General features: G+C 39.0%; 1 protein-coding gene across 12 annotated transcripts in view; it reads left to right on the plus strand.

The window, feature by feature from the left end:
• Rim (Rab3 interacting molecule) overlaps window positions 1-26,914 on the plus strand; it is a 651,951-nt gene that overhangs the window by 410,313 nt on the left and 214,724 nt on the right. For all 12 annotated transcript variants that reach the window (XM_076188289.1, XM_076188288.1, XM_076188280.1 and 9 more), the window contains 2 exons: window positions 2,540-2,676; window positions 10,656-10,808. In XM_076188289.1, the coding sequence (XP_076044404.1) occupies window positions 2,540-2,676; window positions 10,656-10,808 (290 nt within the window). The remainder of the gene's footprint in view (window positions 1-2,539; window positions 2,677-10,655; window positions 10,809-26,914) is intronic.

The following is a 26,914-nucleotide window of genomic DNA, read 5'->3' on the forward strand; positions in this document are numbered from 1 at the left end:
TCTTAATGTGCATGGATGTAGCATAGATGAGAATAAAAGGGAAGAGACTGGCAGTATGTTTGTGAGAAGAAAGATTGTGTTGGCATTGAGTGAAACTAAGTTGAAAAGGGAGGGGTAAGTTTGAGTTTGGAAGTGTAGTTGGGAGGGTGTCAGAAGTGAAGAAAGGGGTGGCTATACAAATTAGTGAAGAAATAGGTGAATATGTGGTGGGAGTGGAAGGAGGTTTCTTCAAGGTTAATGGATGAAGGTAAAACTGGGAAGGGAGATATGGGTCTTTGTAAGTGCATATAGGCCTGGTAGTAAGAAGAGTGTAGAGGAAAGGGAGGCTTTTTGGATAGATTCAAATGAGTGCATAGAGGGTTTAGGGAGAAATGTCAATGTAGTGGTATTGGGAGATCTTAATGCTAGGGTAAGAAACGAACCAATAGATGGAGTGGTTGAGAAGTCTGGAGTTCTAGGAAAAAATTGTAGTGGAGAGTTGATGGTGATGTGTCTAGAGAGTTGATGATAGCAAATACAGTGTTAGGAAGAAAGTCAAGCATAAGTACATATGGGAGAGGGTGGTGGATGAAAGGTGGTAGATAGGACATTAATGGACTACATAGTGGTAACCAGGAGAAGAGCAGGAAGAGTTTTGGATGTACATGTTCTAAGGGGAGAGAGGGAATATCAGATAATTTTTTGGTGGAAGGTTGTAATGGGAGTGTGTATTAAGGTTGTAGTGTTGTATAATTATTTACCAATGTATATGTAAAGAATCAACTGGCATGTTCCTGTTAGTGCATTTGTATTCACCACCAAATAGATTAATATTTTCCCGCACATTTGAGCATGGGACATCTTCCATTATCTTATTTTAGTTTTATCCTGTTATCCTTGTGTCTTCTAAAATATTCTTGTGTTCTCTCTCTTTCCATGAAGCCATTTTAGGAGGCACATAAATTACCACAAACTTCCTGCTCTTCTTGTCCCTGTCCTCTATTTCTATCATAATTATCTCCACTCTATTCTTTCCATATGTAAAATTCCTCACATTTATATCCTTCTTAGTCAGGAACATAACTCCACCACCTTGTTTTACTTTTGTTTCTAATCCAATAATTATATACACCATGTCCTACACTGTTGGGTGGTAATGAACCTTTCAATTTTGTCTCCATAATCCCCATTATGTCAGGTTCCTTTTCCATCAGATAATCATTCAGTTCATTCAAGCCTGTTATTAATCTATTTATATTTGTGAAGGACACTTTTAAATTTCTGTTACCTCCATCCTGTTTTCTGTTTCCTTTCTGTTTTTCTCTGCTATGAACCATTTCCTCACTTTCATATCCACTACTCTCCAATAGAATTTCTCTTTGTCTGACTCTGTTCTGTTCACATTTTTTCCCCTTAGCTTCGATTCTTTTTGTTTTCTCTACCTCTTTCCTCTTTATTCATCTCTCTTTTTATCCATACCTGTTTGTACTGACCACTTTCTGCTAGTTTTCCATAAGACATTCTGTGTTGTCATTTGTGACCTGAAATTAACTTTAATTGGTCTGGTCTTGTCTATACTGTATTTCCCCAGTCTATATATTTCTTCAATTTCTTTTCCTATTTCCTGTTCGCCTTCTTGAAATATTTTAGTACCTTGTTCACTCTTTCTTTCTTCTCTTACTCTTATAGTCCTATTTGGATTATGTTTCTCTTCCATTCTTAATATAAATATACATTTCTTTTTATCTGCTAAATCTCTTACTATATTCTCCTCTCTCATCACTTTAATAATTGTCCTTAGTGTGTTCCTTCATCTGTTGTTTCATTATATCTCTAGATTCAATTTTGCTATTCTCCTGAACCTTTTTCCAACCACTTACCTCTTTTGCTATGGACTCTTTATTCTCTCTATTATTCCTCTTTAATTCCTCATCCTTAACTTCTTTTAACTGTCTTTTTAATTCTTCTATTTCTTTATTTAGGTTTTCGTTCTCCTTTAGTTCTTCCAATATATCAACTCTTTGTGTAATCAGTGCAAATTAACTAAACCTAACCTCACGTGATTCATTAATTTTTGTTAGTTTTTCCTCTAGACTTGCAAATCGGGGAGGTTGTCATCTCCTCCCTCATTAAATCTTTAGAAATAATTATCTCCACTTTCTGTTGTGCTGCTCTTATCTATATTTCTAATTCTTATGCCTTTACTGATTTCTTCGACTTCACCTGTGTCATCTGCACATCTCTTGTTTACATTCCTTCTGACATCCGGGGGCCATTCGTCCCCTTCCTCATTTTTTTCCATTTTTCTTAATAATCCCTCCCCTTCTCCTTTTTCTTCACCTTCCCACTACACCACGAGCTTTCCCCTTCCCTAATAACACAACACAGGTACTCCCTCACTGTTGAAATCCTAAAAAATTGCGTTGTTTTCCGGAGTTCCAATCTTTGCCGTCAATTTGACGATCATGTGTGTGTGGGCATGTTTGTGGTGCATAATGTCATAGACTTGCTTATATTTTGGGTACTGTTCTAATATTTGAATAACTCTTTTTCTTGCTAGGACCTGGAGGAGCGAGCGCGGCAGATGAAGATGCGCATGCGGCAGATGCAATCATATCGAGGGTCATCCACACACCATGGAGGACACTTGCATAGTGGCTATTCTGACTCTGAACTTGGGGTTAGAGGCTATGACAGGTGAGTATGGATTTGTATATCATGTAACGTGCTTAAATAATTTTCTCCATGTCCTTTTCATGATTTTATATGATTTAGATTCCTACTTCACTTCAGGTAATGTCATATTTTGCTCACAGTATTGTGAAGTGTTGTTCATACCACAATCCATGAATGATTTTTTTTACAATATGTGAAAGACTTTTAGGTCGGTGCAGTGAAGTGGTTCCAAAGTCGAAGTAGGGATCTGAAGCTCAGGGTAATCTGCTTATGTCAATCTGATGGGACACAAGTGATGTAATTACACATTGATACTGTGAAATGAGCAGATTAAAGAAAGGTGAAGATGTGGGCAAAGGTTTTCTCCCTGCCCCCTCCCCCCCCCTCCTCCTCCTGGGTTACCTCTCTGAGGACTGGCATTCACTTTCATCAGGTATGATGAGGCAGCAAGTTTGGATGCAAAGGTAGCTAAGGCTTACTTCAAAACTTTTGGCAAATTGATAGCAACCAAAGGATACACCCCTCAGCAAGTCTTCAACTGTGAAAGAGGGCTCTTCTGGAAGAAGATGCAGAGGAGGACTTACATAACGGCAGAGGAGAAGATGCCAGGCCACAAACCCATGAACAATAGCTTGACTCTTGTACTGTGCACCAGTGTGAGTGGCAATTGCAAGATCAAGCTACAGCTAGTGTATCATTCAGAAAACCCCAGAGCCTTTAAGTCATGTGATTACAAAAGAAAAACTGCAAGTTATGTGGAAGACAAACCCAAAGGCATGAGCCACCAGTCAATTCTTTGTGGAGTGGGTAAATCTGATCTTTGGTCTTTCTGTTAAAAAGTATCTCCAGGAAAATGAACCCATGCAAGCTCTTCTTGTCCTTGACAATGCTACTGCTCACCCACTGAGCCTGGAAGACAACATCCTTGAAGAGTTCAAGTTTATTAAGGTTTACTACCTTCCACCCAACACCACCCCTATCCTACAGCCCATGAATTAGCAGGTGACATCTAATTTCAAGAAGCTCTACACGAAGCACCTGTTCCACCACTGTTTTGATGTCAGGGAGAACACAAATCTCACCCTTCGAGAGATCTGGAAGGACCACTACAACATTGTGATATGCCTCAAAATTATTTATATAGCCTGGCAGAGTGTTACAACAAAGACCTTGACCTCTGCATAGAAGAAGCTGTGGTCTGAGGTTGTGACCGAATGGGGCTTCAAAAGATTCCAACCCGAACCCAAAGTGTCAGTGGAGAAGGATATTGTGTCTCTCAGAATGATCTTGGGCCTAGAGGTGGATGAAAGAGATGTGAATGAGCTCATTGAGGAGCACTCCAAGGAACTGACAACAGAGGAGTTAAAGGGGCTACAAGAGCAGTAGCAAAAATGTATGAAGAGGTTATCAGAAAAAAATAGATCAAACACTTGGAAGAGAATAAGATATTAAACCCTAAACAATTTGGCTTTAGAAGTGGAAGATTGTGTACCACAAACTTAATATGTTTTTACTCAAGATTAATTGAGATAATACTAGAAAGAGATGGCTGGGCAGATTGCACTTTCTTGGACTTGCAGAAGGCTTTTGACAAAGTACCACATAAAAAGTTAATAAGAAAAATTTAAATAATAGGAAGAATACAAGGTAAGCTACTGGAATAGATGAAGGATTTCTTAAGTGGGAGAAAAATGAGAGTGGTACTTACTTAGAGACAAAAATTCAAACTGGGAAGATGTGATAAGTGGCATCCCGCAAGACTCTGTATTGGCTCCTTTAATGTTTGTCATATATTTAAATGATATGGACGAGAGAGTGACGTGTTACATGAACTTCTTTGCTGGTGATGCCAAATTACTCAAGAGAGTAAGAACAGAAGAAGATTACAGATCGCTACAAGAAGACCTGGACAAAATATGGGAATGGAGTCAGGTGTGAAGTTAACTTTAACATTAAGAAATGTAGTATAATGGAATTTGGAAAAACCAAAAATAGAATATCAGGTCAATATAAAATTGGTATCAAGGAAGTCAAAAAAGTCTACTCAGAAAGGGATCTGGGAGTGATTATCTCAAGTGACTTGACACCTGATAAACATGTCAATAAATTAGTTGGAGAGACTTTTAACTTATTAAGATCAATGAAAGTGGCCTTTGACTACATAGATGAAGAAATGGTAAAGAAAATAGTGATTGCACTGATAAGACCTAAATTAGAGTATGCTGCAACACTATAGGTACCTGGCACAAAAAAGAACATAAGAAAATTAGAAAGAATCCAAAGAGCAGTGACAAAAATGGCACCTACACCCAAATTTGACATACGAACAAAGATTGGATAAATTACATCTATCAACACTGGAACAGAGAAGAGAAAGAGGTGATTTGTTGACCATTTACAGAAATATGAAAGGTATGGAAATTCTCAATAGAGATAACTTAATAAAATGGGACAGAAGAGAAACAAGAGGACATGAGAAGAAGCTAAAGAAGAACAGTTACACAAGAGATTTGAAAATGAATAGTTTCCCACATAGAATGAGTGATGTCTGGAACAAACTAAATGTAGAAACAGTGAGTGCCAAAACTACACAAGATTTTAAGAATAAACTGGATGTGAAGAGATATGAAAATGGGTCACTACAAGCATAGCTCTCGCCCCATAAAATACAACTAGGTAAATAAATAATGTTTCTTGTCCATGTTAATAACATGATGGAAGGGAAAATATATATGCCAAAATGTTTGCAGATGATGCAAAAATCATGAGAAGAGTGAAAAATGAGGAGGACAGTAGTAGACTATTGCAAAAAGCTCTAGACACTATTTTTGCATGGAGCCAAGAAAGGGAAATGAAGTTTAATACCAAATAATGTACTGGGAATGGGCAGTAGTGACAAAAGACCATCCCTAAACTGCTCCTTGGGAAGTGAATCCATTACAAAAGCAAAAGAGGAGAAAGATTTGTGAGCTTTTATAAAAGACAACCTGTCACCTGACAGACATATCAGGAGGATTGTGAAAGAGACATATGGACCACTGCAGAAGATAAAAGTGGCATTTTACTATATGGATGAGATGATGAAAAAATTCGTCAAAACCGTAATCCATTCAAGACTGTAATATACATCAGTAGTATGGTCCCTGCACAGAGTGAAGGATATAAGCAAGATTGAGTTAATACAAAGGGCAGCAACCACACTGGTCCCCAGTCCGGCAGATAAAACCTATGAGGAAAGACTAAAAATACTGGGTCTGCCAATTTTGAAAGATCAAAGAGAACAAGTTGATATGATTACAGTATTTAGGTCACTAATGGGGATAGATTGCATTGACAGGAAAGATCTCCTGATGTTAGGGTTTTAAGAGATCATGGGAGTAAATTAAGAGAGACTGCATGTCAAAAGGATGTCAAGAAATACAGTTTTCCATGTAGATGCATAAGTACCTGGAATAGCTTTGGAAGTGATATAACCTAAACTCAAACAAGACATGAGTTCAAATCAAAATATGATAATTGGAAATCAAGGATGTAGATTAAGTTGAAACCATATACATGAATTTGAGGCTAGGTAGGATAAATTATTAGAGAATAAGAGATGGAACCCTGTTTACTACAATTTGGGAAATACACACACACACTTCAACGAACGGACGGCATAGACGACGTTCTGAAGAAAAAGTGAAATTTCGTGGATCCCGAAGCAAAGGAAGTACCTATTGTATTTACAGGGTGGGGGGGAAATTGCTCGTGGTGTAGGGGAAAGTGAGGTAAAAGGAGAAGGAGAGGGATTACTGAGGGAAATGGAAGGAAATGAGGAAGGTGAAGACTTGGCCCAGGCAGGCAGATGCCATCTAAACAAAAGAGGTCCGGACCAATTTAGCGATGACAAAATGTCTAACAAAAATGTAAAGATCAGAAGTATAGATGAGAGCAATACAGCAGAAGGTGATGAGAATATTTTCCAGGGATTTAAAGAGGGTGGGGGGGACACAACCCCCCCCCCCCGATTAACAAGACTAGAAGAGAAGCTCGATAAGATGATCGAGCACTGGGAACTTAGGTTCGGTCACGTTAACAACATTGTGCAGAGGGTTGAAAAATTGGAAGAACTAGAGAAGGCGAACAAAAACTTAACTAAGGAAATTGAAGAATTAAAAAAACAGTTAAAAGAAGTAAAAGAGGAGAATAAAGTCTTAAAGGAGAATAATAAGGACAACAAGGAGGGTTGGAAAAAAATTCAAGAAAACAGTAAAGTTGCATTTACTGACATAATCAAACAGCAAATGAAAGAACAAACTGAAAACTCAGTTATTAAAGTGATGAGACAGAAGGAGAATATAGTAAGAGACTTAGCAGATAGAAAGAAATGTATAATTATATTAGGAATGGAAGAGAAACATAACCCAGATAGAACCACAAGAACCAAAGAGGAAAATGAAAAAGTAAGAAATTTACTAGAATTAGTTCAGGAAGATGAGCCAGAAATAATGAAACAAATCAAAGAAAAATTCAGGCTTGGGAAATATAGTACAGACAAGACCAGACCAATTAAGATTAAATTCAGGTCACAAACTACGGCAGAGAATATCTTATCCAAAACAGGGAAACTAGCAACAAATGAACAATATAAGAAGGTATGGGTAAAAAGGGAAATGAATAAAGAGGAAAGAGAGGAGGAAATAAGGAATAGACATGAAGCTAAGAAAAAAAACGAGACCAGAACGGAGACAGAAAAACAAGAATTCTACTGGAGAGTAGTGAATATGAAATTGAAGAAATGGAACATAAAAGAGAAAAACACAAAAGAAACAGAGAATACAATGGAAATAACAGAAAGTTAAGAGTATCCTACACAAATATAGATGGATTAATAACAGGACTGAATGAACTGAACAAATATCTGAAAGAAAAAGATCTGGACATAATGGGAATTGTTGAGACAAAATTAAAAGGCCCACTACCACCCAACAGCATAGGACACAATGCATATAATTATTGGATTAGAAACAGAAAGATAAAACAAGGGGGTGGAGTTATGTTCCTGACTAAGAAGGATATAAACGTGAAGAGTGTCACATATGGGAAGAATAGAGTAGAGATGATAATGATAGAAGTAGAAGATAGAGATAAGAAGAGCAGAAAGTTTGTAATAAACTAAGTGCCCCCAAAAACAGCCTCATGGGAAGAGAATGAACATAAAAGCATGTTAGAAGACACAAGAGTAACACTAAACGAGATAATGGAAGATGGAGGAAGAATAGTTATGATGGGCGACTATAATTGCAAAGAAATATGCTGGGAAGAGATGACCGTAAAGGGTGGAGAAGACTCATGGGGAAGTGTTCTACTTGAGATGATTATTGACCACACAATGACACAATGGATCCAAGAGAACACTAGGTATAGAAATGAAGAAGAACCATCGAGACTAGACCTAATAATCACATCAGAACCTAAAATAGTGGAAAAGATAGAATACCAGGCACCAATAAGCAAAAGTGACCACATATTGATAGAACTAGAACTAAATGAGAAAAAATACATGAAAAGAAATAAACAATATAGAAAAGGAAGATTGATGTATGAAAAAACAAATTTTGATAAAATAAGAGAATTCTTCCAAAATGAAAACTGGGAAAGAATACACAAAGAAGATACAACAGTAGAAGAGAAATTGAATATTTTGACAAAAATCTATAAAAAAGGAGTAGAAAAGTATGTCCCAAGACAAAAACAAGAAAAAGAATATGTAAAATGCTGGTACAACAAAAGTTGTAGGGAGATAAAAGACAAAAGAGACAAAGCTTGGACCAAATTGAAGAAAAACAAAAGACCAGAAAAATGGAAAATATATACTTGTTATAGAAATGAATATGTACAAGCGTGCAGAGAGGAAAAGAGAAAATATGAAAAAGATGTCATAGAAAAATGTAAAGATCAACCAAAACTATTCTACAGATTTGTAAACAACAAACTGAAAAACAAACAAGATTTGGAGAAATTAAGACAAGGAGTTGAATACACAGAGGAAATTGAAATGGCGGAAATTATGAACAAACATTTTAAATCAGTGTTTACAAGGGAGAACATACAACCTGAAGAGATTGAATGGAAAGAGAAAGTCCCCCCTATGGAAGAAATAGAAGTAACAAAGAATGAAATATTGAACCACTTGAGTAATCTTGATGTCAGAAAATCACATGGACCAGATGAAATAGCAAACTGGATTTTGAAAGAATGCAGGAATGAACTAGCAGACATAATACATAGCATAATAAACAGTTCCTTGAAAGAAGGTAAAGTTCCAGAAGATTGGAAAAAAGCAAATATAGTACCTATATATAAAGGAGGAAATAAAGAAGACCCTAACAACTATAGGCCAGTCTCTCTAACAAGTACAATAGCAAAAATTTGTGAAAGAATTGTCAAAAATAGATGGGTAAAATATTTAGAAAAAAACAATGTGCTCAATCCAAGGCAATTTGGATTCAGACAAGGACGATCATGCGTCACCAATTTAATATGTTTCTATTCAAGACTAATAGATATAATACAAGAAAGAGATGGATGGGCTGATTGTGCATTTCTAGACCTAAAAAAAGCTTTTGACAAAGTACCACATAAGAAGTTGCTTAAGAAATTAGAAACTGAAGGAGGAATACAGGGCAAACTGCTAAATTGGATGGAAGACTTTTTGCAAGAAAGAAAAATGAGAGTAGTGATAAGAGATCAACACTCAAAATGGGATGAAGTAATAAGCGGTGTTCCACAAGGAACAGTTCTGGCCCCAATAATGTTTGCTATATATATTAACGATATGGATGAAGGAATTGAAAGCTATATGAGCTTTTTTGCAGATGATGCAAAACTATTGAAAAAAGTGAACACGGAAGAAGATTGTGAATCACTTCAAAGAGATCTAAATATAGTACAGGAATGGAGTAGGAAGTGGGAGATGGAGCTCAATACAAAAAAGTGTAGTATAATGGAATTTGGAAAAAGTAAAAACAGAATAACAGGATCATATAAATTGGGAGAAGAAGGAATAAAAAAAGTAGAAAATGAAAAGGACCTGGGAGTCATGGTTATGAATAATATGTCACCTGAAAAACATATAAATAAGATTTTTGGAGAAACTTATAATTTAATAAGAACAATCAAAATGGCATTTACATACCTGGATGAAGAAATGGTGAAGAAAATTCTTATCACTCTGATAAGACCAAGATTGGAATATGCAGCAACGATATGGTCACCAAGTGCAAAAAAAAAAATGCCTTAAAAAACTTGAAAGAATACAAAGAGCAATTACAAAATTGGCACCAACACTCTCAAAACTATCATATGAAGAGAGACTAGCAAAACTTGAACTACAGTCACTAGAGCAAAGAAGAGAGAGAGGAGATTTGATAGCTATTTACAGAATCATGAAAGGCATAGAAATTACTGATAGAGAGAATCTGATAAAATGGGATGAAAGAAATACAAGAGGACATGGAAAGAAAATAAAAAAAGACAGCTATAGAAGAGATGTGAAAAAGAACAGCTTTCCTCACAGAGTAATAGACAGTTGGAAGAAGTTAGATGAGAAAGTGGTGTGTGCAAAAACAATACATGAATTTAAAAATAGTTTAGATAAAATGAGATATGAAAACGGGACACCACGAGCATAGCTCCCCTTCCCGTAAAATACAACTAGGTAAATACACAATTAAAAGAAAATGTTTTCCATATATATTCATAAATATGTGGAATTGCTTAGAAGGTGATATAGCCCAGGCTCAAACAATACATGAGTTCAGGTCTAAATATGATAACTGGAAATCTAGGATATAGATTAAGTTGAAACTGCACAAGAATCTGAGTCTAGGTATGTTAGAAAATTAGAGAATAGCAGACAGGAACCCATGAGTACTGCTCCTTTCCTATATACTACAATTATGTAAATACAATTAGGTAAATACACAAAACCCTTCTGATGTGGATTTGTCTTACAGATCCAGTGGTCGATGTCGAGAGAGACTGGTCTCCCCCGAGCATGACATGGATCGCGATTTAGGTGACAGTGCCAGTGATATTGAAAGCATTGTGAGCGCAACAAGTGCCTACTCTACACAGAGCGAATTAGCGCCCCGCTCTCGCAAACTCAGGTGAGTAATAGTAGTGCCTGCTGTGTGTTTGCCAATGGCAGTGCCTACTGTGTGTGCACATATCTTTGTGCATGAGTGGATATGTATGTGTAAATATTTTTTTTTACCAAACAAAAATATAAACAGACTTGAAATATCGCATCTACTGCCTCACATTTCAATCCTAGGATATTCATCAGGGGTACTATTGGTAATAGTGAACACAAACTAAATATACATCTCTAGGTTCTACTTAAAAAAGAAACTGAAAGCCTGAGGCCTGCCACGTTCCCACTATTGTATAAATGTATAAGATTTAACTTCTTAATGTCAGTTTTAATAATCATGTTCTTTGTAACCAGGTAAGTAGGGTTGATGTCTATACACCTGTTAATGATGTTCTCCATGGTTGCCCAAGCCTCCAAGAACAGTCTTCATCCAAATCAATGTAGTTTTGGCACGCCATGGTGTGCTTGTTGCTTGTTGCATCCAACTGCCCATTGGTGTTCTTCCACCCTGGATACAAGTTTCTTTTGTCTCCTTGTATTCTGCAACACAGTCATTACGGCCAATACTGCAATATAAAGGCAGAATATATTAACTCCAAAGTTCTATTCTCGCAATTTTGTCATGGAATCAGCAGAAAGAGGCAAATCATATTCTTGACCTCTTCAATATGATGATGCTTATGTAGATATCATGAGGCATGAGTGGGTATACAAGAATGCTGGCATCAGCGTCTTGATTATATTTATTTTGTAGTTGTAGCTGAGTGACCCTAGAATTCTGTAAGCTGATTTGATCACATTTTCTGTGTTTATTATTACTCAAAGTGAATGGGAATGAATGATACAGCAGTGACTTGATATTTTATAACACAAGTAGTGTGATGCATCATACATTAGGCATCTGATGCTGCATGCAAGAATTTGACCTGTATTGAAGAGGTTAAGGTGGGTTAATCCTGTCTTACCATTATATTGGGGTCTCAACAGGTAGACTTCATTAACTCCACATGTTTTCTACATTATTAGAAGGCATAATGTGTTGACTTTTTGCTTAACATTTTGTGGGAATCTAACACCATAAAGCAACAGTTCTAATGTTAATCCCCAGGGTTGCAAAACTACAAAATGCAGACATAAGTAGTAAAAAAGCAGTGAACATTCAAACCCTCACCATTGATTTTCCCAAAACAAGGATTTTGGAGTTAATGTGTTTTGATTATTTACAGCAGAACACCATACAGAACACCCATCTACCATTTGCATTCTTCTTGATCTTTGACCCTGATTAAGTTGTGATGTAGGGTATGGCATGGTTTATGTGCTACTTGCACCCCTTTTGCTTGTAGTACCCTATCTGTCACCTCCTCTATGCTTTCTATGTAAAGTGTAGCCTTTGTGTTTGTGTTGTGCCCTTGTCCATATTCATGTGGTCATGCAAGGGTAACCATTAACTTAAAAAAAAAACATTCTGTGGGTATCTCTTCCTCGGACTTTGCATCAATGATGAGAAATACCTTTTGTTCTGTTTCAGTGTTCAGTTTAGAGACAGCCATAAGAAGAGGTGAATGTTGCTGGAAGCTTGAGCAACAAAAGAGAAGAGTATAAACAAATGTATAGACATCAACCCTATTATCCTGGCTGTGAGGAACAAGGCATGCCTCAGGCTTTCATTCCCCTTGCTAAGTAGCTCCTTAGTATATATATTTAGGCTGTGTTCACTATTACCCATAGCACCCCTGAAGACAACCCCTGGACTAGGATCAATACATCAGGCACCAAACCTTACACTTTAAGTCTGGTGTTTAATTTTCCTTTGATATAGATCCCAGACTCCAGGTTTTCACATATGTTGTATGTGTTTATATATATTTATCTAGTAGAAGGAGAGGGAGACAAATAGAGAGAGAAGGGAAGATGTGTGTGTGAAGTATATTGCTGCATGTATTTACCTAGTTGTATTTTACGGGATGAGAGCTATGCTCGTAGTGACCCAATTTCATATCTCTCCACATCCAGTTTATTCTTAAAATTGTCTATAGTTTTGGCACTCACTGTTTCTCCATTTAGTCTGTTCCAGACATCAATCACTCTATGTGGGAAGCTATTCCTTTTCAGGTCTCTTCTATAACTGTCCTTCTTTAGTTTCTTTTCGTGTCCTCTTATTTCTCTTCAGTCCCACTTTAATAAATTGTCTCTATCGAGAATTTCTATCCCTTTCATAATTCTGTAAATGGTCAATAAATCACCTTTTTCTCTTCTCTGTTCTAGTGTTGACAGATGTAATTTTTCCAATCTTTGTTCATATATCAGATTTGCAAGTGTAGGTGCCATTTTTGTCGCTGCTCTTTGGATTCTTTCTAATTTTCTTATGTTCTTTTTTGTGCTAGGTGCCCATATTGTTGCAGCATACTCTAGTTTAGGTCTTATTAGTGTAACCACTATTTTCTTTACCATTTCTTCATCCATGTAGTCGAAGGCCACTTTAATTGATCTTGATAAGTTAAAAGTCTCTCCAAATAATTTATTGACATGTTTTTCAGGTGTCAAGTCACTTGAGATGATTACTCCCAGGTCCCTTTCTGAATTGACTTTTTTTGACTTCTTTGTTTCCAATTATATTGACCTGATACTCTATTTTTGCTTTTTCCAAATTCCATTATGCTACATTTCTTAACCACTTCACTCCGGGCCAAAATCTTGTGGGCAGCATTAGCTGCCAGACGTATGATGTTGCGTCATAATACTTGCATTATAAAAAATAGTCACCGCTGTATCGATCGTTCTCTCTTTCACCCGTGAAGTTTGATAACCATAGAAAATATGAAGAAGCCAGTTTACAGAGTATGGGGGTCATGCAGGCACAACTACAATAAATATAATCAAGATGCCGACATCGGCATCCTCGCATACCCACTTGCTCCTCATAATGCTTACGTAGGTGTTACCGTATGGAAGGGGTTAATGTTGAAGTTCATCTCATATTTCTGACTCCATTCCCATATTTTGTTCTAGGTCTTCTTGTAGTGATCTGCAATCTTCTTCTGTTCTTACTCTCTTGTGTAATTTGCCATTGTCAGCAAAGAAGTTCATGTAACAATTTACTCCCTCATCCATATCATTTATATATATGGCAAACATTAAAGGAGCCAATTCATAGCCTTGCGGGACGCCACTTTTCACATCTTCCTAGTTCGAATTTTTGTCTCTAAGTATCACTCTCGTTTTTCTCCCAATTAAGAAATCCTTCATCCATTCCAGCAGCTTACCTTGTATTCCTTCTATTATTTCAATTTTTCTTATTAATTTTTTATGTAGACAGAAAAGGATTACAAGGTTGAAAAGAAAGATTGACAAGAGGTCATAGTAAAAAATGTTTAAACATATCAGTAAGTATAGCTTTCTACATAAAAGTGTACACTTATGTTATAAGCTGGATGAAAATAGAACCCAAGCCAATAAAGTCACAAGAATTCAAGGCAAGTGTGGCGGAGCCAACTGGGACTCCACAGATCAAATGGACAATCAGCATCATAGCGTCCGTGACGTAGACAGACTTGGGACTGAAGGTTATAGAATCACGGGGATATTTGATGCGTATTTAATGCAGATCTGATCCATCGTGCAGGATGGATCCAAGGGGATTTCGATAATACGTTGGAATTGATGAAAAACTGTAAAAAGTACTATAATTACTATAGGCTAAAAGCTACACAAGATAAAGGTATTACAAAGGATGCACTAGAATACTCTAAACCTCAAATACAAAGAGTTTTAAGACTTACATAGTTGGCTAGGCGTGGGGTGTGTACATCTTTCTAGATCGGACCAAGACTGGCGCCTAGAGGTGACGTGACATCACACCACAGCAACCGGTTCTCACACACCTTCTTAAGTCTAATTCTTTAAGTGCACATTGCACAAATAATGAGATGTTATCTTGCAGCACAGCTTGCAGACAACTTACAACGGTAGTATTTTTAAGCAGACGAAGCTTCTGCTCGCAACATACTTAAATTAAAGCATTACAAAAAACAACAATGAAAACCCCTTCCGAGGGGAAACAAGCTCAAAAAAAAAAAAAAAAAAATGTAAACATTGGGAATACACGGACGTATAAAAAAAGCCCCGTTACCTCTCGTAACGGCACACTCCCTTCCTAATTTTCTAGGGGGAAAAATTACCAAATCTATTGACCTAGCAACACAAGCTCAGAAATGGGTCTTACATATTCATGGGCTTTGTTGTTTACCACAACTCTTACTTGGACCTTCCTGACTAAATCATCCTTGCTAGGGAATACTTTGTTTACAATACCCAAGGGCCACTGTCCTTGGGGACACTCTTGATTTTTTACCAACACTACATCATCCACCTTTACATTTGGAGAGGAATTGACCCACTTTCTTCTGGGTTGCAAAGAGGAAAGATACTCTTTCTTCCATCTCTTCCAGAATTCCTCAGCAAGGTGATGGACATGCTTCCATTGAGATTTGTATACTGCCTTAATATCTATCTCTTCAGGAAGAGTTACAGGAATATCAGTTTTCTGAGTGAGAAGGATGGACGGAGACAAAATGAAAGGACTACTAGGGTCCGAGGAAACAGGAACTAAAGGTCTGGAATTCACGATCTTACATACTTCTGCAAAGAAGGTTACTAACACCTCATGTGTTAATGCCTTGGGGTGATGGTTAGTCAGTATCACATTCATGATGTTGCGGACTATCCCCACCATACGCTCCCATGCTCCACCCATGTGAGAAGCATGAGGAGGGTTAAACAACCAAGTGCAACCTTGACTTGACAAGAAACTATTGACATCACCACCTTCATCGGTAATGGCAAGCAAGTTCAGTGCTTTGACAGCACCTACAAAGTTCGTGCCTCTGTCAGAACGCATCATCTTAACTGGGCCACGAATACAGATGAATCTCTTTAAGGCATTAATGAAGGAAGAAGTACTCAATTCTTCTACAGTCTCTATGTGGATAGCTCTGGAAACAAGACAGGTGAACAGAACGCCCCATCTTTTACTTTCGAGGAAGGAACTTCTAGTGCGCCGAGTTTTTATATGCCAGGGGCCAAAGAGGTCAACTCCTACATAGGAAAATGGCAGATTGGGAGTAAGTCTATCGACGGGTAAGTCTCCCATCTTCTGAACACACACCTTACCTCTTACCCTTTTACAGGTGACGCATTTGGAAATTACCTTAGAAATGGTACGTTTTCCTCCCAAAATCCAGAAACCACCTGTACGGACGGCTCCTTCTGTAATCACTCTCCCTTGGTGGTGCACTGTCTCATGGTAGTGACGGATCAACAACAAGCCTAAGTGGGATTCCTTTGGAATAATGATAGGCCTTGCAAGCATACCAAGTACATCACCACCTTGACTCAACCTGCCTCCTACACGAAGTAGGCCCTTCTGGTCTAAATAAGGAGACAGAGATGCAATGGGACTGGAAGGAGGTAAACAAACTTCACCTTGCAATTTAGTCATGGCAGACGAGAAATAATCCTTTTGGTATGTCTGAACAATGAGATCAGCTGCATCTTCTAGTTGATCGGGTGACTTATGTTTGTTGCACATATGCCAACCTGAACAACACTTGTTACCTTGTTTGAAAGAACGGGCTATATGCTTAAGGAGAGCTACCGCTCTTACGAGTCTCCTCCAACAGGAGAAATTAGAGAACCTCTGAGCTAATGACGCAATTGCAGGCTCTACATTGCTCTTGTTTGCACTAACAAGGGGTTCAGACTCAATTGTGTAGTCTGATACCTTTACTTCTTTATCTGTCTCAGGGCTTACAAGAGGAAAACTTCCACTGGTGGATACAACATCCTCAAATAAGCTTGAGGGACCTGACAACCAATCACTCTGATTTAGGTCGGTTATTTCAAGACCGCGGGTAGCCAGGTCTGCTAGATTACAATCTGTAGGTACATAATGCCATTGGTTAGGTTCGGTGGACGACCTAATGTGGTCTACTCTGTTACTCACGTAGACATGAAATCTACGTCTTTCATTATGAATATAGCCCAAGACAATCATGCTGTCAGAATAGAAATGCCTTGCGTCTAAGGTTTTGTCTAAGCAATCTGTGATGGAGTTGCTAAGATTAACTGCCATCACTGCAGCACACAACTCTAACCTGGGAATAGTATGACCATGGTTGGGAGCTACTTTAGCTTGTCCCCTCACAAAACACACCTGGTAGCTTTTGGTATCACTGAAAACTTTAAGATATGATACAGCTCCTACTGCTACTCTGGAAGCATCTGAAAAGGTATGAAGCTCTATCCTGTGAGCTTGAGACAAAGAAATACTAGCAAACTGACGATTGATGCTTATGTCCTTGAGGTTCCTTAAGGACGTTAGCCATCTGGACCACTTGGTATGGATCTTAGCTGGTATGGGTTCATCCCAACCACACTTTAGATTGGTTATCTCTCTTAGGAGTAGTTTTCCCACTATTATTACTGGAGCTAAGAATCCCATGGGGTCAAACAGACTATTTACAACAGACAGTATCCCTCTTTTTGTCGAAGGCTTGTCTGAATCCATGAACTTATAGACGAAAACGTCTCTTTGGATGTCCCATAAGAGGCCCAGGCTAGACTGCATAGGCATAGAGTCAGAAGTTAGGTTCAGCTCCTGAAGGTTATCAGCCAGCTCACTGGTGGCAAACTTTTCCAGCACTTCCTTACTGTTGGAAGTGATCTTGTGCAAGCGCAGGCGTCCTCCTTATTGGAGTGCTGACTTAGAGTCTTGGATTAACTTGTAAGCAGTCTCCGCATCTGGCAGAGATGCTAACCCATCATCCACGTAGAAATTGTTCTCTATGAAATAGCGAACTTCAGGAGAGGCATTTTCTACAGACTTACGCAAGCCATAGGTGGCAATGGCGGGAGATGGCGTGTTGCCAAAAACGTGAACAGTCATTCTATACTCAATCAACCTTTCATCAGGGTCATTATCCTTGTACCAGAAGAATCTGAGGTAATCTCTTTGCTCAGTCTTCACTTTGAAATTGTAGAACATCTGTTCTACATCAGCTGCCACTGCTACAGCTTCCTGACGGAAACGTAGAAGAATCCCGAGAATACTGTTTGTCATATCAGGACCTGACATCAGCATATCATTTAGGGAGAACTCTCTGGATTTGGCAGAAGAGTCGAACACAACCCTGATCTTGTCAGGTTTCTTAGGGTGGTACACCCCAAACAATGGAAGATACCAGCACTTCTGATCAGACTTCAATGGTGGTGCAACCTCAGCATGCCCACGATCTAACATCTTTTGCATGAAGGCCATCATATGCTGACGTTTTTCAGGCTTTGTGCTGAGGCTACGATGGAGAGACAGTGTGCGGTGCCACACAAAGTCTCTATTATTACTGGTGGCTACAACATTGGGACGGAAAGGCAGTGGCGCGACCCAATGACCACTTTGATCCTTGCGGAACTCTGAGTTCATAACATCTAAGAACTTCCTGTCTTCAATCGACAGGGCAGCCTTGTCATCATCTTTGGTTACCTTGAACAAATCATCCTTTACTTCAGAAACATGAATCTGGTTACCACATGGTGCGACTATAGAGGGACGTCTATCATGTACAAAGGATGTTTTGAAACTGCTAATGACAGGAGGCCTACAAGTGCCATGGAGACACACTTCCCCAATGATTGCCCAACCCAGACTGGTCTGTTGAGCTAGAGGGGCATTGACAGGTCCAATTCTCTGGTCAAAAATGTAATGAGCTGAAGGCACATCTCGACCAATGATGAGTAGAATCTCAGCTTCAGGAACCAGAGGTGGAATACATTCGGCCAGGTCGGACAGATGGGGATAACCACGAGCTATGGCGGGGGTGGGTATCTCTTCTCTTACATTGGGAATGCTGTCACATTCCACTAACTGAGGGATATGTACCTCTTGTGAGTTATGCCAAGACACGATGGTGTAATTTTTGGTGGTGCGCCCAGAAGCGCCCGTTACACCTGCACAGGTAGCTAGACGATATGAAACCCGTTTGCTCAGCTTGTCAAACAAATCGAAAAACTCAGACCTTGCTAAAGAGCAATTGCACTGATCGTCTAGGATGGCATAACACCACACTCCGAGCTCTGGCTTACTTTCAGGATAGACCTTTACCAAGAAGGTCTTGGCGCAGGACTTACTCATGGAGGTGGGGTTACTGCATATCAAGGTACATTTGGAATTGACCGCAGCATCCTCCCCTCCCTGAGTCTTTACTATGGGGGTAAGAACATTTGGAAGCGGCACTTGATTGACTACAGGGGAGCGAGGTGTTTTATCTTGAGCAACCTCCCTTCCATGCTGTGTAACCGCTTGAGTCGAACTCCTCTTCGACCTGGGTTCATCGTGATGTAAGGCAGTCACATGAGTATGGGCCTTACAGAGTTTGCAGAAAGTTCTCTCTTTGCAGCTGGAAGGAGGATGGTTACCTTTGCAACATCTGTTGCACACTCCTTTATCATTTAAGAAAACCTTCCTCTCGCTCACAGACATGGTGCGAAAAGCCCTGCAGAAATCCAAATGGTGTACGTAGGCATCATGGTAGACGCAAAAATCTCCCTTTTCTGCCTTTCTTTGCTCGGTAGGGCTAGCGGCGCCAACAGACCTGTCAGCGCCCGTGGTCGACTTACTGCCACTGGACAACATGGTGTCAGTCTTCTTCACACGCACTTGAGGAAACTTAGAGGGAGGTGGCTTCTCTGGTTTCACAAAACCATCGGCTACAAGGTTTTGATAAGAGAAACATGGATCATTCTCGACCCTTGCCATCTCCTTCACAAACTCAATGAAGAAGGAGAAAGGTGGGTACGGCACACCATGAGCAGTCTTGTAGTTCATGGCTCTGCCAGTCCATGCTTTCTGTATACAGGGTGGAAGTTTTGCGACAATGGGATTGATACCTGACGAGGCATCATAATATGCAAACAGTGTACTGTATACAGGGTTAGCCTTCAAGGCTTCTATCTGGTACAGAATGTCACACAGGTCGTATAACCTTAAGGTGTCTCTAGGTGAAATCCTAGAGAAGTTGGCGAGCTTCTTTTTAATTGAAGTCTCAATGATCGAAGGGGCAGCAAACCTGTCATCCAAGCGCTCCCAAATTCTACTGCACGCCAGGATTGGATTCTTGGCATTTGAGTTTCTGGTTGTACGGGCCCATTCTTTAGACTCAGGACCTAGGTACTTAACTAACAGGTCTATTTCCTCCTTACATGAGGTGCCTAACTCTTGCACGACTTCCTTGAAACTCTCTTTCCAAACTGCATAGTCTTCCGCAGTATCATCAAACGTAGACAGCCTGCTAAGAAGTAAATCCTTCCGCAAGAAGAACTTGCTCAAATCGGCAGAATTGGAGGTTGTCCCCAATCTAGGAGATGCACTCCGAGGAGGTTTTACTACAGGTGGTGACGCATAAGAAACATGGTTAGCAACAGGTTGCTGCGCCATGAATGGAACATTGATAGCAGGCTGTGAGTTAACTCTGAAATCAGAACAGGGCTTGAAAACAGGGCTTTCAGGATTCAAGCCTACCGGATCCTTCTGACTAGCGGAAACATCAACTATACCACCCTGTTGCTCCACATATAGTTGGGTGCGGGTAGCGACTGTATCTTTTAATTGGTCCCAGTCACTGCATGTTTCCCAATCATCGTCGGCTCCTAAGTGCCTAAGTTCGGCTTCGGCTTCTTCCAACTCCTTTTGCTGTGTCATAACTTTGAACTTGGCCTGCAATTCAGCCTCTTCTCTTGACCTTTGAGCTTCCTTGTCAGCCTTCTCTTTCATAAGCTGACCCTCCTGTTCGGCAAACTTGACTCTGATACGAGCGGTCTCCACCTTGGCTCGTTGCTTCCTTGCAACACTAACACTGGTGCTACTGGAACGACCTGACCTAACTGACCTTCTTGAACTGCCCTTCGTGGAAGGGGGTGCAATAAACACAGAGTGGTCGACGAGGGATAAAGGAACTTGACTGGACTTCGGGTCATCTTGTAAAAACGGTTCAGTGTGGTGTTCCTCTTCCGTGACTTCAACTGAGGAAGAGGAAGCATAATTACTGATTACCTGACGAAAAGATGCCTGAAAATCCCTGTCTTCGTGCTTCACTGATTCAGCACGAGCCAGACTTTCTGAAGTACGTTCACGCATTAAGAATTCCAGATACCTTTTTACAATATCCTGGTACACAGCGTGGGCCTTATACAACCAAGGACTATGATTCGGTTCTTCCAATAAGGCTTGTACTCCTTCTCTACTCGCCTTTACCCTCTCTTCATGCTGATCAGACGCTCTCTGAAAAACCTCTTGCCCTTCAGCCGTAAGGGCTCTGACCCTACCGGGTGGTTGGAAGACATATTGCCAAGCGAGAGAAACAGTGAGAGACAAGACAGTAATATGATAAAGAAGACAAGGAAAACTCGAACTTAAACGAAAACCACGGAGTACGTTACCACACTCCTAACTATACGACTATTGAGGTAGACAACAACAGATTAAACCCTACATTTGGTTCAATCTAAAAATGCACATTAGTCGCATGCTTATATTAACATATGACAGGATTTTAGGCAAGGTAGCTTTGCCTTCAAAAGGAAAAAACATGCTTACATAAATACGATGGGGTTTGTTATGTAAACATTAGAACTCCGCAACCATACATTGTTGCCACATCACACTCGCGCGCCGATACGATTACTAAGACGACACAAGATCACTACACTTTGGCGCCACTACACTTAACTTGCGCCACTACACTTAACTTGTGCCACTACACTTAACCTGCGCCACTACACTTAAGTATACACACGCAACTTATGCCAGGAAGGCGGCACATCAAGTTCATGTGGTGACGACGAGGGGAATCTAGACGTGGCAACGGCGTGCAGGGCGTGGTCTGGCCGAAACCTCATTCCTATGCTTTCTTCATCTGTTCGTTTCTATCGAACTATTTTTTCATTGTGGCGGAGCCAACTGGGACTCCGCAGATCAAATGGACAATCAGCATCATAGCGTCCGTGACGTAGACAGACTTGGGACTGAAGGTTATAGAATCACGGGGATATTTGATGCGTATTTAATGCAGATCTGATCCATCGTGCAGGATGGATCCAAGGGGATTTCGATAATACGTTGGAATTGATGAAAAACTGTAAAAAGTACTATAATTACTATAGGCTAAAAGCTACACAAGATAAAGGTATTACAAAGGATGCACTAGAATACTCTAAACCTCAAATACAAAGAGTTTTAAGACTTACATAGTTGGCTAGGCGTGGGGTGTGTACATCTTTCTAGATCGGACCAAGACTGGCGCCTAGAGGTGACGTGACATCACACCACAGCAACCGGTTCTTACACACCTTCTTAAGTCTAATTCTTAAAGTGAACATTGTACAAATAATGAGATGTTATCTTGCAGCACAGCTTGCAGACAACTTACAAGGTAGGATTTTCGAGCAGACGAAGCTTCTGCTCGCAACATACTTAAATTAAAGCATTACAAAAAACAACAATGAAAACCCCTTCCGAGGGGAAACAAGCTAAAAAAAAAAAAAAAAAATGTAAACATTGGGAATACACGGACGTATAAAAAAAGCCCCGTTACCTCTCGTAAAGGCACAGCAAGATTTGAGTCTAGGTATGTTAGAAAATTAGAGAATAGTAAGCAGGACCCAATGAGCATTGGTCCTTTCCTGTATATTGCAATTAGGTAAATATAAATACACACACTTGCATATATACATATACATATGGTCACCAAAATCTTTTCCGTATGTGTTGGTCAGGTCGATAGAGGTAAGGTCATCCCCCTTTCTTGCATTGTATTGTCTCCCCTTTCCTTTCCTCTGCCTTCCCCCCCCCCCTATGGTTGCCACCTAATACTTACATTTAAACACATCTCATTTAGTCATTTAGTCTGAAGATGTAATATACGAAAGTACTTACTGTCTACAAGTTTCCCTTCTCCTGTGGTTATTTTGCATTTTTGCATCACAGTGATGTGATTGCTTGAATATATATATATATATATATATATATATATATATGTATATATATATGTATATATATGTATATATGTATACATATATATATGTATATATATATATGTATATATTGTATATATATGTATATATGTATATATATATGTATATATATATGTATATATGTATATATATATAATATATATATATATATATATATATATATATATATATATATATATATATATATATATAATATATATATATATGTGTATACCTAATTGTTTTATACAGGAAGGGAGCTATGCTCATGGTGACCCATCTTTGTATCTTTCAGCATCAAGTTTTTTCTTAAAATCTTGAATTGTGTTTGCACACACTGTTTCTTTATCTAGATTATTCCAGATATCCAGCACTCTGTGTGGGAAGCTATTTTTTTTTTTTTCAGATCTCTTCTATAGCTATCCTTTTGAGTTTCTTTCCGTGTCCTCTTGTTTTTCCATTGTCACTTTTTAGCTAATCATTTCTATCAAGGATTTCCATTCCTTTCATGATTCTATAGATAGTCAGTAGATCACCTCTTTCTCTTCTCTGCTATAGTGTTGGTAGTTCCAATTTGGATAATCTTTGTTCGTATGTAAATTTGGAAAGAGTTGGTGCCAAATTTGTTGTTGCTCTCTGTATTCCTTCTAATTTCTTTATATTCTTTTTAGTACTGGGTGTCCATAGTGTCACTGCATATTCCAGTTTTGGTCTTATTAATGTGACTAATATTTTTTTAAATAATTTCTTCATCCAAATAGTCAAATGCCACTTTTATTGACCTTAATAGGTTGAAGGTTTCTCCAACTATTTTGTTGATATGTTTGTCCGGTGACATGTCTTTGCTGATTAATAATCCAAGGTCTCTTTCAGAGTTCATTTTGTTTTTTTTTTCTTCAATTTTATAATTTTTTTATATTGTGTTTTTACTTTTTTCCAAACTCCATTATACTACATTTCTTGATATTGAAGTTCACTTCCCACTTTTGAGTCCATTTCCAGATTTTGTCCAGGTCTGATTGTAATGATTCACAATCCTCTTCTGTTCTTACTTTCTTTAGTATTTTTGCATCATCTTTGAAGTGCAGGTGCCATTTTTGTGGCCGCTCTCTGGATTCTTTCTATTTTCTTTATATTCTTTTTGGTACTGGGTGACCACAGTATTGCCACATATTCTAGTGTAGGCCTTATCAGTGTGACCAATATTTTTTAAATAATTTCTTCATCCAAATATGTAAATGCCACTTTTATTGATCTTAGCAAGTTGTAGGATTCTCCGACAATTTAGTTTATCTGTTTGTCATAGGACAAGTTGGTTGAGATAATTACACCCAAATCTTTTTTGGATCTCTCCTTCTTTACCTCCTTGGTTCCAATTTTATATTGTCCTAATATTCTGTTTTTGCTTTTTCCAAACTCCATTCTGCTACACTTCTTAACCACTTCAGTACGGGACTTAAATCTCGCGGGCAGCAGCCAATGCCAGCCATATGACGTAACGTAATAATATTCGCATCATAAAATATAGTCGCCGCTTATATCGATCGTTCTCTCTTTCACCCGCGAATTTTGAAAACCACAGAGAATGGGATTCAGGGCGCATTTGGGAGAATGTAAAAACACAGGGGCGACTACAATAAATATAATCAAGACGCCGATATGGCAGCGTCGCGAATCCACTTGCTCCTCATGACGCCTACGTGTGCGGCACCGTATGGAAGGGGTTAATACTGAAGTCCACTTCCCATTTCTGACTCCAGTTCCATACCTTATTCAGGTCTTCCTGCAGTGATTCGCAATCCTTTTCAGTTTTTACTTTCCTTAACAGTTTGGCATTGTCTGTGAGTAACAGGATGAGAGCGAGGGTGTGAAAGAATGGCACTCAACCATCTAAATATATGGCACTCACACGTGCTACAATTTCCATACATATATGAGTTTAGTCTATATATTCCTATTTGCCTGTCTTCACACATTCACTTCACATTTTATGCATGAGGAAGGCATACAATTTCTCATCAGCTACCTATCTATTTCCCACTCAGTTATACACTTGTAAATATCATGGCACTACTTCTGTGTGCCATTTTCATCCATGTGACCCTTGACATGGTGTTGGCATGGAGACTTGTGTCCCTTCACTTTGTGTTTCTTGGGTGACACTGTGGCTTTGTGCCATTTCTTCCTTTAGGGGGTTTAACTGTGGCTATATTCCTTATTTTAGTTTTTCTATATCCCTATATGTCTTCTTATAGTTTTTATTTGAGGGTGGAGGATAGATGGAAAAAGAGGAAAAGGACAGAAGGTAGAGAGGTGCTTAGAGTAAACTGCTTAAATGAAAAAGAAAAGGAGTATAAGAAGCTGAAAGAAGAGAGAGAGGGAGTGAACGATAAAGTAGAATTAGGAGTGGAGGAAGAATGGGGATGTTTCAAGGAAGGAGTCACAAGGTGTGCAAAGTTGGTGTGTGGAACAAGGAGGATGGGAAGAGGAAAGGTAGTGAGTGGTGGGATGATGAAGCAAAGAAGGTTGTAGAAGAGGTAAAAAGAGCATTAACAGATTGTTTACAAAATAGGAGAGGTAAAAAAAATAGAAGAGAAGTAAAGTTTAAGATAAAGGAGGCAAATAGATGAGCAGATGTGAAATGGGGTAAGAGTATAACAGAAAAAATTGAATGTAATAAAAATATATTTTGGAAGGAAATTAAGAGAGGAAGAGGAGGTGAATCAAGTAGAGAAAAAAAGTAAAAGATGCAGATGGAGAGATGATAATGGAAGAGACAGCAGTAAGAGGAAGATGGGCTGAGATTTTAGGGAGTTGCTAAATGTGAAGGAGAATAGGGAGGGAAAGGCAATTGCAGTGGGAAGCACTAAGAAAATGACAGTGATGAATGAAGAAAATGGAGGAGAAATAAGGAAAGATAAGGTGGAAGCAGTTATTAAAATTATAAGGTGCAGGTAAGGCAACTGGGTTGGATAGGTTTCTTGCAGAGTGTCTAAAAAAAAGGGAGGTATAGGGATGGGCTGGCTGGTGATGTTGTTTAGTGTTTGTCTAAAAGAGGGTAGAGTACCAGATGACTGAAGGAGTGCCTGTAGAGTTCCACTTTACAAGGGAAAAGGGGACAAGTGTGAGTGTAGTAGTTTCAGAGGGATCAGTTTGTTGTGTGAAGTTGGGAAGGTTTATAGGAATGTCTTGATTGAGAGGATTGGGAGAGGAACAGTGTGGGTTTAGGATAGGTAGAGGTTGCATGGATCAGATTTTTGTGATAAGGCAGATATGTGAGAAAGCTTTAGGAAAAGGTAAGGATGTTTTTAGGGCCATTATGGATTTGGAAAAGGCTTATGACAGGGTAGACAGGAAGGCACTATGGGAGGCATTGTGGATATATAGGATAAAAGGAAAGCTGTTAAGAGCAGTCAAGAGTTTTTAAGAGAGTTGTAGAGCCTGTGTTAAAATTAAAACTGGAGAGACTGAACGGTTTGAAGTATTGTGTTGCCTTGGCTGTTCAATTTATATATGGATGGGGTGGTATGAGAGGTAAATGCAATGGTAATGGGCTGGGGATTGGAGATGATTAAAGAAAATTGAGAAAAATGGGAGATAAGCCAGTTGTAGCAGGATCAGAGGAGGGATTAAGGAAGTTAGTGACAGAGTTTCAAAAGGTGTGTGAAAGAAGGAGGCCTATTGATTGATCAGCCATTGTCCTTGCCTGCCTTCATGAGGTCTGGGAAGTCATTTACAAGTGCCAATTTAATTACTTGTTCATGGCTTTCACCTGTATGTCTCACCAGTACAGTTAACCACTACCATACGGTGACACCTACGTAGGTGGCATGAGGAGTGGGTACTCGATGATGCCGACATCGCCATCTTGATTATATTTATTGTAGTCATACCTACGTAATTTCCATTCTCTCTAAACTGGCTTCATCAATTTTCTATGGTTGTCAAAATACACGGGTGAAAGAGAACGAATGATTGAACACTGACTTTATTTTTTATAATGCGATTATTATGACGCAACATCGCATGTCGGGCAGCTAATGCTGCCAGATGTGC

Source organism: Oratosquilla oratoria, chromosome 7 (genome assembly GCF_046742065.1).
Source record: "Oratosquilla oratoria isolate Oo_2021 chromosome 7, ASM4674206v1, whole genome shotgun sequence".
NCBI classification, from domain to species: domain Eukaryota; kingdom Metazoa; phylum Arthropoda; class Malacostraca; order Stomatopoda; family Squillidae; genus Oratosquilla; species Oratosquilla oratoria.